This window comes from Plectropomus leopardus, chromosome 4 (assembly GCF_026936395.1).
Source record: "Plectropomus leopardus strain MGB_pleo_1.0 chromosome 4, ASM2693639v1, whole genome shotgun sequence".
Lineage (NCBI taxonomy): Eukaryota > Metazoa > Chordata > Actinopteri > Perciformes > Serranidae > Plectropomus > Plectropomus leopardus.
In genome coordinates, this window is record NC_142179.1 from 29225457 (window position 1) to 29238912 (window position 13456).

The 13456-nt window shown below is 41.0% G+C and overlaps 1 protein-coding gene across 5 annotated transcripts in view; it reads left to right on the plus strand.

Moving 5' to 3' along the window:
* The first annotated feature begins 184 nt into the window (after positions 1-184).
* Positions 185-13456, plus strand: part of ep400 (E1A binding protein p400) — a 31335-nt gene continuing 18063 nt past the window's right edge. For 4 of the 5 annotated variants that reach the window (XM_088077051.1, XM_088077052.1, XM_088077053.1 and 1 more), the window contains exons 1-23: positions 185-365; positions 2305-3659; positions 3777-3884; positions 4009-4093; positions 4348-4467; positions 6155-6549; positions 6654-6953; positions 7384-7569; positions 7690-7830; positions 7947-8025; positions 8204-8241; positions 8340-8397; positions 8539-8622; positions 9168-9281; positions 9393-9583; positions 9666-9843; positions 9948-10084; positions 10190-10359; positions 10696-10870; positions 10995-11131; positions 11400-11586; positions 12135-12304; positions 12449-12636. In XM_088077051.1, the coding sequence (XP_087933177.1) occupies positions 2340-3659; positions 3777-3884; positions 4009-4093; positions 4348-4467; positions 6155-6549; positions 6654-6953; positions 7384-7569; positions 7690-7830; positions 7947-8025; positions 8204-8241; positions 8340-8397; positions 8539-8622; positions 9168-9281; positions 9393-9583; positions 9666-9843; positions 9948-10084; positions 10190-10359; positions 10696-10870; positions 10995-11131; positions 11400-11586; positions 12135-12304; positions 12449-12636 (4561 nt within the window). In that variant the 5' untranslated portion in view covers positions 185-365; positions 2305-2339. The remainder of the gene's footprint in view (positions 366-2304; positions 3660-3776; positions 3885-4008; positions 4094-4347; positions 4468-6154; positions 6550-6653; positions 6954-7383; positions 7570-7689; positions 7831-7946; positions 8026-8203; positions 8242-8339; positions 8398-8538; positions 8623-9167; positions 9282-9392; positions 9584-9665; positions 9844-9947; positions 10085-10189; positions 10360-10695; positions 10871-10994; positions 11132-11399; positions 11587-12134; positions 12305-12448; positions 12637-13456) is intronic. The other variant, XM_042488840.2, reaches the window with a different exon arrangement.

Sequence of the window (13456 nt, forward strand, 5' to 3'; positions counted from 1 at the left end):
TTACACCTTCTCCTGAATACCAAGCTCAGTGTTTTTTGTTTATTGGTTGCATTAATTATTTTTTATGGGTAATTACAAAAAAATGTCTTATGACAGAAAATCATTATGTTTAGATAACACGAAAAAAAAAAAGATTTTATTTTATTTTTTCGGTTTTACCACTTCCTGGAGACAGAACGACATCCGGGTCACTCAAAAGGTTGCCGCGGTCGCCATGTTGCTGAATGAAATTAGCTTCAAAACATTGAACATCCGCTAGCAATATCGATATTTTATTCTTTCGCGGAATAACCTTTGTTACAGCATGTGACTTATTGTAAATATGACTTAGGATTTATGAAACTACCACAGAAGCCCCATTCCCTGTAAGTAATACCGCAGAGGTGATAAAATGTATTTATTCATTGAAAGCTGGCCTGCTAGCAATAACAAGCTAACATCGTTAGCATTGGCTAGCACGCGTCCAGTAGCAAGGGTCATTGTAATTGCTAAAATGGTATAGACAGCATTATTGTAGATGCTAAAATGTAATATTTGTAATCTATTTTTAATGTATTTATCGCCCAATCCTCAGTCCATACCCAAATACGTTGATAACCGCAGGTATTTGTGTCTCGTTTTAATGCTGCTAACTAGCTAGCGTAAGCTAACGTTACGCCCCGGAGCGAAACTGGAAGTGGTAGCTAACGTTAACGCTGAAACAAACAATGACCATTCAAGCTAGTATCTAAGAAATAATATTGTATGTGGGTAATTTTGATTGTTAATATAGTGACGTTATTGTGGTTTAGAAACGAGTAGTGTACAATAAACTTCGAATATCCGTTGACTGTAATATGTCGACAGTAACGGTACAGATCACCGGTATCAGTAACGTTGTATCTCGTAGGTTTGAAATGTTTTTTACAGATTCCCAGCGGTAAACAAGACCAACCCCACCATTTGCATTACAGGACAATCTGACGTTTTATCTGGAGAGTTAACCTTCAGTTGGATATTTTTTTCTGGTACTTGCCTAAAAGTGTGCACAGGTGCAAAGACGGTTTGCAGTTTTTTACCGTAAAGGTTTAATGTTAAAACCTATTGATAGGGCTGGGCAATATAAAGACATTATTTCGTATCAAGATATGAGCCTATCTCGTCTTAGATGTTTGATACTACTATATTGTGATATGGATTAAATTGTGTTTCCCCCCCTGATTTTAAAGGTTACGGTAAAATTATGTAATTTTCTTAACCTATCAGACAGTTCTACTTGTTTTAATACAAGCATTTACCCACTTTGTAATTATAACTACGTTACGAATGATTATTGATCAAAATGGAATTGTGTTAATATTACCAGTAGCCATTTCTATAATTGACAAATAAAAGAGACAATTTGGTTTAAAAAAAAGAAGAAGAAGAAAGAACTAATGTTCTGTTTCCCAGTGCTAGCGTTAATAAAGTGCCTTTGAGGAGATTTAAAAATATTGAGATGTATACCTTGTATAAAGAGATAGCCTAAAAATATCACAATCTAATAATTTTAAGTCCGTATCGCCCAGCCCTACCTTTTTATACATAACATTAACTGCTTGTAAGGTGTATGTTCTGGTCTGAATGGTAACAGCCCTTTCCTACATTGCTACTAACACATCATTGCTCTACACAATTATTGCATTTGAATATGTATGAAGATGCTGTCAAGCTGCAATCTGCCTTCTGTATGTAACGTCACAATACCTAGTATAAAAGCCTTTGGATCTCAATGTATGTATGTTTTTAAGATAGGGGGATGTATTCACGTGTAATACAAGAAATAGGTGATGTATTGAGAAATTCCTCTGTCACAATGTTTGTAATTTTCTTTTAACCAAAAAAATAGTTTTAGATTATTTTCTTAAATTGCAGAACCTACTTGTCAAATTAAGGAATAACATAATAATCAGTAACATCTTCACAACCATGGAAAATTATACGATGTTGCCAATGGTTCATAAGTTGCAACACTGCTGACAATGACCTAATACACACAGAGATATTAAAAGGATAAATGCTTTGGTACAAATGGTTAGGCATGAACTCTGACAGATAACAAAAACATATAGTCTTTATATGCTGTTTTAAAGAGAATCATGTTTAAATTGCAATAATTTAGATTATTAAAATCTGGGAGCAGACTGAGTGTATTTTTGTTATGTAACCATATGTTACTATTGTATGCTATAGTTGAGTGACATACCAGACACAGCCTTGTGACTGTCATCTCTTTAGGTCACATTACAATAGTTAAAAATTACTTATTGTTGTGCTTTTCCACAGATTATTGTGTTTAGACATAGTAACAGTTTCACGCAATGCACCATGGAAGTGGATCACAGAATATGCAACGACAGCTTCAGAGATCCAAGTCTGTCAGTGGGGCTGAAGCAGAGGAGCAGCAGCCCACCATGGCAGTCACACAGCAACAAGCTACAGTTAACCACCCTCAATCTCCTGTGACCACATTTTCCTCTGCTGCTAGCCCTTCAGCCCCCCAGTCTCCCAATTATCAGATAATCATGAGTCGTAGTCCAGTCACCGGCCAGAACATGAACATCACATTACAAAATGTGGGACAGATGGTGACTGGTAACCAGCAGATCACCCTAACCCCACTTCCCATCCAGAACCCAGCATCCCCTGGCTTCCAGCATACTACATCTCAGTGGAGGTTCGACCATACTCCATCCTCCTATATCCAGGTCACCTCGCCTGTGCCACAGCCCATGCAACCCCAAAGTCCCACCCAGCACAGCCCAGTCCCTCTGCAAGGTGTGACAAGGCCTGGAGCACCTGCAGCAGCATTGAGTGTGTGTGGACAGAGTCCAACGCGATTTGTTGAAGCTGGTATGTTAGTGCGGCAAATCAGTTTAGGCAGTCCATCCGGCAGTGGCCACTTTGTTTACCAGGAAGGAACAGGACTGGCCCAGATTGCCCCAGCCACACCCGGCCAGGTACAGCTGGCCTCTCCAGGAGCACCAGGCTCTGTGAGGGAACGTCGGCTCTCTCAGCCTCACTCACAGACTGGAGGCACCATCCACCACCTCGGACCTCAAAGTCCTGTGGCCACTGGTACTGCTCTCCCAACTCTGGGCAGTCCTGGTCACATCACCACCTCCAACCTACCTCCACAGATCAGCAGTATCATTCAAGGACAGCTGGCACGCCCTATGATATTTGAGAAGACATCGCAGGGTGTGGTTGCAGGAGTAGGAACCACAGCCACACCTTCATTCAGTATACCCTCCTCCATTCCACCCTCGAGCCCATCCCTCACCAGTCCACCCCAAGGGATCCCCAACAACCCCCTTGCACCCACCAGCATGGCCGTGGCCACAGTGAAGAAGCAGGTCCCCAAGAAGTTAGAGGAAATTGCTCCTTCTACACCAGAAATTGCTCAGCTGAGAAAACAGTGCTTGGAGCACCACACCAAGAAGATGGAGAGCCTGAAAGAAGTGTTCAAAGAATACCTGATTGAGCTTTTCTTTCTGCAGCACCTACAAGGGAACATGATGGACTATGTGGCTTTTAAGAAGAAGCCCTGTGTTCCCTTGTATACTTACTTGAGACAGAACGACTTGGACCTTGAAGATGAGGAGGAAGAGGAGGAACAGTCCGAGGTCATTAATGATGAGGTATCACATTGACTTGTTCTTAGCATGAGATCAAGTATGAATTTTAACATCAGATAACTATTCGTTCATTTCGTCCAATGAACATCGTTTGTGTTTCAAAACTGTTGTCTTTTTCAGGTAAAGGTTGTTACTGGAAAGGATGGCCAAGCAGTGACACCAGTTGCCATAGCAACACAGCTTCCACCTAATGTTTCTGCAGCGTTTTCTGTTCAGCAGCAGTTTCAGGTGATAGAGGCAACACTTGATTAAGCACTTATTACAATGAAATGATCTATTATTTCTCTTTTCAATGCTACTGAGAGTTTTTTATAGCTAATCCTTTACTAATTCCTTGAGGGTTTTTTTGCAGGGACACCAAGGGACTTCTGCTGGCAGCATTACAAACCCTGGAGACATGGATGCCTTTAAGAGGCAACAGGCCATGGTGCAAGCAGGTAGGGCAAGGATCGTAGACTTCAGTCTCTCTTATGTTGCTTTGTTTCCTCCCCGTTTGCTTTGTTTTCTGTTTCTTTTCTTTTCTCCCTCTAATTGCTTCTGCTTTTAGATATTTGGCATCCTCTACTAGCGCTCTGTGTTGAAGTCTTAACCCGAGGAAGGAGAGGTGACCTGTAAGGTCTTACGAAGGTCATTGCTCTGTGCCGAGTGCTTTGTTTTGCGTTATGAGGGTATTGTGTGTTTTAAATCCCAGATCAGGCTAAGAGGTCCCGGATTGAAGTTGGTCGCCATGGGCTAATTTTCCAGCATCCTGGTGTACCTCCTTTAGGATCACCTGGCGTTCCACTCCAGCAGCTTATGCCAACTGCGCAAGGTAGGAGTGCTACTACCAGGCCGTTCTTTGTACTGTTCGATGCTGCTGGACGTAGCCCCTTCCTCAAACTAAGGAGATTTAAAAAAACTGAATCACAACATTCATCTTCTACAAACAAACTTCAAGCAGCATCAACAAACAGATCTTCATCCATGTGCTGGATTTCTCAGCAGTCCACAGGAAGTTCAGGCTTAGCTGTACCAACACCAGCTCTCTCTGTCAGGATAAATGGGGAAGAAGACAATCCAAGTCTGAAGAAGAGTAGCCACTCGATGGGAAGATGCCATGTCTTATTTGATTTTCCTTTTTTGTTTTGACTGTTGATCACCCGTCGTTATCCATCTCTTCTTTTCTGAAGTTTGTTCCTGTTCGTCATCTTTATTTGGACAGACCTTCCCGTGCTGATGGAGTTTCATCTTATTTGGAAGTGGATCACAGAAAGTGGGAACCCTGTGGGAATAAATTCACTTTCCAATGGGTTTTGCTTGTTTTCCCATTTTATGAATCCACGTGTCATATGTCCTTTTGGTTTCCCATTCTCATTCTTTCACAAGTCTTTCCCACTCCGATTGTTCATCCTTGCATCATCAACGGGAATTCAAAATCATCGATCTTAAAATTCATATGTTGCGTCCTCAAGAGTGTCTTTTTTTACTTCATGTTCACATTTCGTTGATTTCCTTCCATGTTATTTCATGGCATTTTGTTCTGACTTGGCTTCTTTCCCTCAGTCTAAGTAGGAGGGGAATCATGTGGAGGAGTTGCGTTCACGGCGCAGGTTTTTGCGATTGTGGTGGTGTGGGTGTGTCAGGGCCAGGTGTTGATGGCGTCTAGGCAAGGTGGTGTGGCGTGCAGGGAGGTAAGGCAGGTGCTGCTTTAGTGTGCACAGCTCCGCTCAGGCCTGCTGTCTGCAAGACCCCATGTGTGTCCTTTTGCTCACCTCTGTGCTTTGTCGCTTTGTGCGGCATCCAGATGCCTTGGTTACCGCTAGAATGACATCGCTTCATGCATGCCAACATATGGTGTTTTTGTGAGTGTCTGCTCGTTGTCTTTATTTCCCCTTTCTTCTCCCTGTATTTTTTAATCAGAAGTTGTTTTTTTTTTCATTTTCCTTTATAACATTTCTATTTTTCCTCTCTAAAAACCTCTCTTATTGCATGTATAATTTCTGATGTTTTTAACCATATTCTCTCAACATTTGAAATGCAATATTTTGGTTTTGCATTAATCAAAGTAGTATTTTATTTGAGAGACATGTAGATTCTCACATTGATTTCATTTCTTCTGTAATCATTTTGCTGTATGACTTTCATTAGTTTCCACTCTGATCATCAAGAAGTAGTAAAATACTGTTGATTCATAAAGTACATCTAGTTCAAGGCTTTGAGGAGCTCTAATAGCTGAAGCTCAAACTGTCCTTTAAAATTTGAAATTACTATTTCATTATCTACTTACTAGCTTCAGAAATAAGTAACTAGTTTAAAGGGGTCTCTCACATATATATTAAGGAGAAGCTACCACTTAATGGTAATTAAAACCTTCCTATTCATGGAAGAGCACAAAAAACATTCACAAAACACTTCACTTAAGATGAAAAGATTTACTGCTTGATTTTTACCGTCTTTCTTTGTGTTGCTCTCTATACCACCCCTTTGTTTGTCCTATAATTTGATCACTATGTGTACAGGCGGGATGCCGCCTACTCCTCAAGCAGTCCAGATTGCAGGACAGAAGCAGAACCAACAACAATACGACCCATCCAAAGGACCTCCAGTGCAGAATGCGGCCAGCCTGCACACCCCTCCTCCCCAGCTGCCGGGCAGATTGGCCCAAGGTGCTCTCCCTATGGCAGGCCTGTCCATGACACTCACTCAGCAGGCTCAGTTAGTGGAGAACACAGCTCAGCCTGGTGGTCAGCTCCAGGCACAGGTGAAGGTGCAGGCAGGTGGGCCGGTCCTGGCCACAGTAAACCCCCACACACAGCTCCAGGCCCAACTTCAGCAGCAAATGCAGCCGGGTCTTCATCTCCAGTTGCAGCCCCAGCAGCAACAATCTCAGGCAGTACTACAGCCTGGACAAGCTGTGAGTTTACTTAAAACCATACAAATAAAGTTTTCATGCATGTCTGTGACTAAATGATGATACTGCAGGTTGCCCCATTAATATTTTTTCTCCTTCCATTATAGACGGTGGCACTTGCTCGCCCTGGTACAGAATCAAACCAGACAGTTCAGAGGATTATGACCAACTCAATACCCATGACATCCATGTCTCCTGCACCCCTTCCTGCCCCCAATTCTGTTCCAACACCCCATACTGCAAGTCCGCTCCGCCCCCTCAGCTCCAACATTAACCCAAGCACCCAGTCCAAACTGACTGGAACCAATGGCATATCTCCAGTCAAAGTTGGTGGCTTTGGTCAAAGTGCAACCATGCAGTCCTCACAGGAGGGTTCTCAAGATAAGCAAGTGGAGCAGGCCAAACTGGTGAGTTCCCAAGAGCGCTCAGTTTTCACTTTTGATTCTCTCTGACCAGTCAGTGTCTTATCTCCACCTTCTAGTATCAGCTCAGCTCACTTGGAACCTTTTTGACAATCGAAAAGCATGAAGAACGCTTCCAAGTTTGTTGAGTTGAGATGTGCCATATACCATGCACTGGAAATGGAGCTTTAGGATCTTCAGTACTGTATTTTTCAAAATTTTTCTCAATTGAGGAAAGGTGTATAATTTAATTGAAAAAAAAAGAATTGTCAATGTTTGAATTCTGTTTTGTTTTGTGCATTGTGATGTATTGGGGTTTGTTTTTTGAGGTTTTAATTAGTGGGTTCCACACCCTATCTCTTATTGGAGGCAACTGAAACAGAGATGAAAATTCTTGATTTCTATGCTCATGATACATTGTGTTCCTTTTTCCCAGGAGAGTCAAGTGCATCAGCGCATCTCAGAGCTAAGGAAGGAGGGCCAGTGGTCAGCCAGTAGACTCCCCAAGCTTGTGGAAGCCTCACGTCCAAAGTCCCACTGGGATTACCTCCTGGAAGAGATGCAGTGGATGGCAGCTGACTTTGCCCAGGAGAGGAGATGGAAAGAGGCTGCTGCTAAGAAGGTATGACCGAGACAGAATAATTTACATAGAGAAATGTAAAATTACGCATCAACACAACAGAAAGAGGAGTTGCTGACAAAAGTGATGTCCTGTTGAAACTGTCTCATGTCTATCCTACAGCTTGTTCGCACATGTGCTCGTTACCATCAAGAGCAGAAGAAAAGTGAAGAGAGGTCAAAGAAAGAGAGAGAAGTTCATCTTCGTCATATTGCCAGCACAATTGCCCGAGAGGTGGAATTCTTCTGGGCAAACATTGAGCAGGTGTGTTTATTTATTTATTTTTATATTTATCTTTACTATGAAACACTGTCATGAAATATAATTATTAAGTGTGGTTTTTTTTTTACCAGATTTAATAAGGTATTTTTTTCTGCCAGGTTGTGGAAATTAAACTCCAGTTTGAAATTTATGAGAAGAGGCTGAAAGCGCTCAGCTTACAAAAGGCCTCAGCCAAAGGTACATCTCACTGAGCACATGCCAAAAATAAAACACTATACATTTGCTCTGTATCACGAATTCTTACTTTCTCATCCACTGGCCGCAGTTCAAAGCTAAATCATGCTGATCTACCTCACCTGTAACTCCTTTTTTAATAACTAGATTTTGTATTAAACATAAATAACTTGTGTTACAGTACCTGGACAGTTAACAGGAGGGAAAGCTGACAAAGAGGTGTGTGATGCGTTAACACTTCAATAATTGACTTCAAAAATGCACCAGTTATATCTTATTTATATATTTTTAATCAATATGTATTTTTCCTTTTATAGGAGGTGGCAACTTCATCTAGAAAAAGGAAATTAAGTTTGTCTTTGGTTGATGAACACGGTATGTCTCAAAACTGTCAAAGTTCAAATGTTAAAAAAAGCTAATAATAACATTGATATTTTAAGGTCCTGTACAGTTAGTACTATACACTGCAAAATTATTTGCAACTGCTCATTATTTGTCTTTTTCTTTTGGTCCCAGATGAAGAGAGCACCATAGAGGAACAGGAGGCCATGGAGGGGGAAGCAGACCACAAAGCAGAGCTGGTTGACCTGGCCAAAGATGGTACGCATTTATTTAACTTTCATATCTATGCGTATGTGGAGAAGCAGAATTAAACAGGAGAAATGAATTTATTTTGAAACCCCATTTTTGTGATATTGTCTTGTACATAACGTACAGTATATTCAGATAATCAGTAAACTTTCCCACTAGGGTACACAGTAAGTACTGGCACTCAATATGGTTGGCAGTTATGTTACCTAAACATTAGATTTGCTAAGAGTAACCTAATCTAAACTGAAAATTTCTGATTATAGACAGATGTCACATAAATTATGTGAACACATCATGTTACTTATTATTGTTAGTAAACCTGTTTTATGCTACTGTTGCCCATAATGCTGAGTTTTGTGGTAACATTTGGTATTCACACTGTGACAGTATTCCCAGGCAGTATAGCATTCTCTTTTATTAACAAATTACAAATTAATACAAAATATTACACTTTTTTTATTTTTGCTGCTAAGTTAAATATACCATACACGCACCTGGATTGCTTGTCTTTGTTTCTGCATTGCTTGCTCTAATGCGTTATATTTTGCTTTTAGCTGAGATGCCTCTTGATGCTTTGAAGAAGCAGTATGCTGGCGCCTACGCTGACGGCTTTGAGTGGCCTCAGCCGAGTCCTCATAGTGATGACGAGGACATGGAAGAGACTGGAGGTACCTTTGTATTTAAAAAATGAAACTGTCATGTTTGTCCTCATCCTCCCATTTTAACCAACTCTTGTGAACTGCGTGATGAAAATAGTTGATATTCTTTATTTTTTCCAGAAATGGAGTGTCCTGCAGGCAGTCCACCTGAGGCGGTGTTGATTGATTCCCTGCTTAGTATGGACCAATATCAAGGTGCTGATAAAGCCACTTCCTCTGACTCTGATGGGAAGCCTGCTAGAGACATAGCTGAAGTGGCTGCTGCCACAGAGCTCATCCTACCCAAGGGCAGCTTCAGGACCACTTCCTCAGTAAGACACACACACAGATACGCACACATATACGCAAAATAAAAAGATGTCTGTCATCATTTTTCAACTGCTCTTTTAACAGACGCGCAGCCCAGCTCCTTTTCTACTGCATGGATCACTGCGAGAGTATCAGCAAATTGGTGTGGACTGGCTGGTAAACCTTCACAAGAAGCACCTCAATGGCATCCTTGCAGATGAGACAGGCCTCGGCAAGACTGTACAGACAGTGGCTTACATGGCCCAGTTAGCCGGCCAAGAGGGTATGCCTCTGTTCAAAGAAATGATTTATTGATTGTGAATATTTTTATTGTTCTTACTGTGTAAAAGTGAGTGTCATAAAGACATAGTCTGTTTTTTTCCACAGGGATTTGGGGACCCCACCTTATTGTCGTAAGGACGTGCAAGTTGCTAAATTGGGAGGTGGAGTTCAAACGCTGGTGTCCTGGCCTTAAGATCCTCCTGTACCTCGGAAACAGAAGGGAGCGCAGATCTAAGAGAACGGTAGCTTTGCTGTATTCAAACAATGCATTTTGGCAACATCACTCAATATAGAAGTGATAAATGTAATAGCATATTCTCTGATCATCTTAATATTAATATTGACAGTGGTGGGGGGAAGCCAACAGCTTCCATGTTTGCATAACATCCTACAAGCTGCTGATGAAAGACCAGAGCCATTTTCTGAGGAGAAGGTGGAGGCACCTGGTCCTGGACGAGGTGCAGCTCATCAAAAACATGACTGAGAAACACTGGGAAACAATCTTCGCTCTAAGAAGGTGAGCAGGGTGATAAACATTAATTCCAGTCTCTCAAGAATCAGGATTAGATTTTTTTGACTTTTTTTTAATCTGTGCTCTCACATGTGGATCACATAAGCTTTTTTTTTTTTTTCTGTTGATCACAGCATTAAGAGCTGTCAGGGAGTGATGGATATCTATTTGCGACTAGTTTTGGGCAAACAGTTTAACTCATGAGACTATTTTCATTCCAAGGATTTTTGTTTTTCTTGTTAAATCAATATTATATATTATATATAATATATAATAATATTGTGCCAGATGCTTCTGACAAGGCTCTGATGACAAACTGGTGCATTTCTGTGCATCTTACAGTGAGCAGAGGATTCTCCTCATCAACACTCCTCTTCAGAATACTCTAAAGGAGTTGTGGACCCTGATCCACTTCCTCTTGCCAGGAATCACCAGGTCCTACTCTGACTTCCCTGTTAAGGCAGGCACTGACCAGAACCAGGACTACTGCCACAAACTGGTCATCCGCCTGCACAGGGTGGGTATAGCGCCTGCAAATTCCTCTGACTCTTAAACTGCGCCACATTAAAATTCAGAAACATGATTGATTATTGCCTCACTTGCGATTTTTGCACATATTATAATCTTACTCCTAACTTTAGATGATCCAGCCTTTCATCCTGAAGCGCTCTAAAAGGGATGTGGAGAAACAGCTGCCCAAGAAGTACGAGCATATCCTCAAGTGCCGTCTCTCCACCAGACAGAAGAGCCTTTACGAGGATATCCTCACTCAGCCAGGGTGAGATATTTGCTCCACATGGATAGTTATATTGTGATATCAAAGTAAGGTTTTCACTGGCACAGAGTGGGATATTTGATCATCTCACTATGGATGCATTGGGCTTTACACAGGTACTGGAGTTTTATGACATGCTAGAACTAGAATTCACACTCTGTACAGTAAATCAGGGCATATCTTATTGTTTACAAATGAATCACTGTTTTTCAACACTAGTACCAAAAAAATGATTTACGATCATGTCTTTCATCTGAATGTGCTCCTGTAGGGCTCAGGAGGCGCTGAAGACAGGTCATTTTGTCAGCGTGCTTCAAGTCTTGATGCAGTTACAGAGGGTGTGTAACCACCCTGAGCTGGTGGCGCCCAGGGAGACCAGCAGCTCCTACTACTGCTCTTCTCTGCAGTACAATGTCCCATCACTGGTGCTGGAAGCTCTTCAGAATGACTCACGCAAGGTAAACTTGTATACTTTGCACTACTGATGTGCATCAGCCTGCATGTTTGCTAGCCTTGTTTTACTGTCACTTAATAATTATGTGTTTACAACCTATTTGGCGAGTGTGTTTAAGTAATTTGTCAATATACAAAATATAAAGTATTTGGTGGTTTTTGAAATGTAAAGATTTTCTTGCCTTTCTTTGATTTATCACATTTATAATAGATATCTTGGATTATTAGCGTCATTGGACAGACAAAACAAGCTGTATTTATGACATTACTGTGGGCTCTGGCAACTTGTGGTTGGCATTTGACATTATTGTTTGACTTTTTAAACTTTAGATGGTTAATTGAATTAAAAGAATTACATGTCTGTTTCTTGTTTCAGCTCCTGCTCGTCTAGCATTCTTTTAATGTTACATAATTCATCTTGATTTTACACAATGAGCATATATTGAATGTGATTAAAAGACTAAATGTGATTATTGGTTTAAAAGAAAAACAACATTATTTTTCAGTCTGCATTGAGCGGCCTCCGGTGTCTTTTGTCTCATTTTTCTTCTAGATTGCAAACATGTCTATATTTGATCTGATCAATAACGAGAACAGACTGACACGATATCAGACCGAAGAGACGATCCCCAAACTAAAGATCACTCAGCAGCTCATTGAGGAGATCCACTCTGGTCCAGATCCACCGCCACGACCCAAGCCGTGTCCGATAAAACCCATGAGGTTAGCAATAAAATCACAAAGTAACTTGACATGGTTTATGTGGAGATTCATGGACTTTTTCAAAATGCTCTGAAATGTAAAACTAATATTGTAATATTGATATTCTGGCATCAAAACAACATAATCATTTTATTTCCTGATTAGATTGTTCCAGCCAGTGCAGTACGGGACAAAGCCAGAAGGTCGCCTGGCTGCCATCACAAGTACAGCAGGCCAGCGTCCTCCAACGAGCTCTCCCACTACTAGCACCTCTGCTTCCACCACCAACCAGTCAGCGCCGACCAGGGGCAAGTCCCCTGTCACCACTGCAACTACGACAACCACCTCTCATGGTAAGATCATTTAAAGAGTAGTGCTCAGTAAAGGACAGGAAGTTTTGTTTTAATAGTGTATAAAGAATTTAGATGGTGTCATCTAACATCAAAACTTAACCACCCATAGTTGTTTTGGTGGCACCTTTACCTAATTTGCTTATAATGGTTTTAACCTTGTGTTACATACTGTTAATGCTGCATGATTTTGACGCTGTTTTGGATTTTAAGAACCTAATTTACTTTGTCGTGCTTAAAAAAACATTCAAGCTTGCCCATTCTATCATAGACTGTAAAACATGTGTTCATATTTATGCACAGTGCAGCACATTAAAAAAAGTTAATTCCCTCTCCTACAATGGAGAGGCTTGGGACACTGTCACTGGCAAGTTTCAGTGGTCACAGAGGCTTAATGTGTTTAGATTTCTTCTTTCATGCAGCAGTGGTGGGCTGGCCTCATTGGGTACTTTCTGCCGTTAAGGCGACTGAATACACCCACACAGATAAGACTGATGCTCTTGGGGTACACAACTACTGTTGCGGCAACTTTGTTCATGTCAGGTAAAACATTTTTCATCAATCAGACTGTTAGCAGTGATAGGGTGCACTGATTTTCGAGTTCTGTGTGATGCTGATGTTTAAAATAACAATTTGGCCCATTGCCAATAGCCGACAGCAATGTTTTTTGTTGTTGTATATTTTGTTTTTGTTGTTATTTATTCCCCTTATGTACCAGGGAGACAAAAAAAACTATTTTAAAGCTATTCAGCACAAATTAAATCATACAAATTTATGAAACAACCTTTAATGCAACCTTATTTGACATGAAAATAGCGTTGTT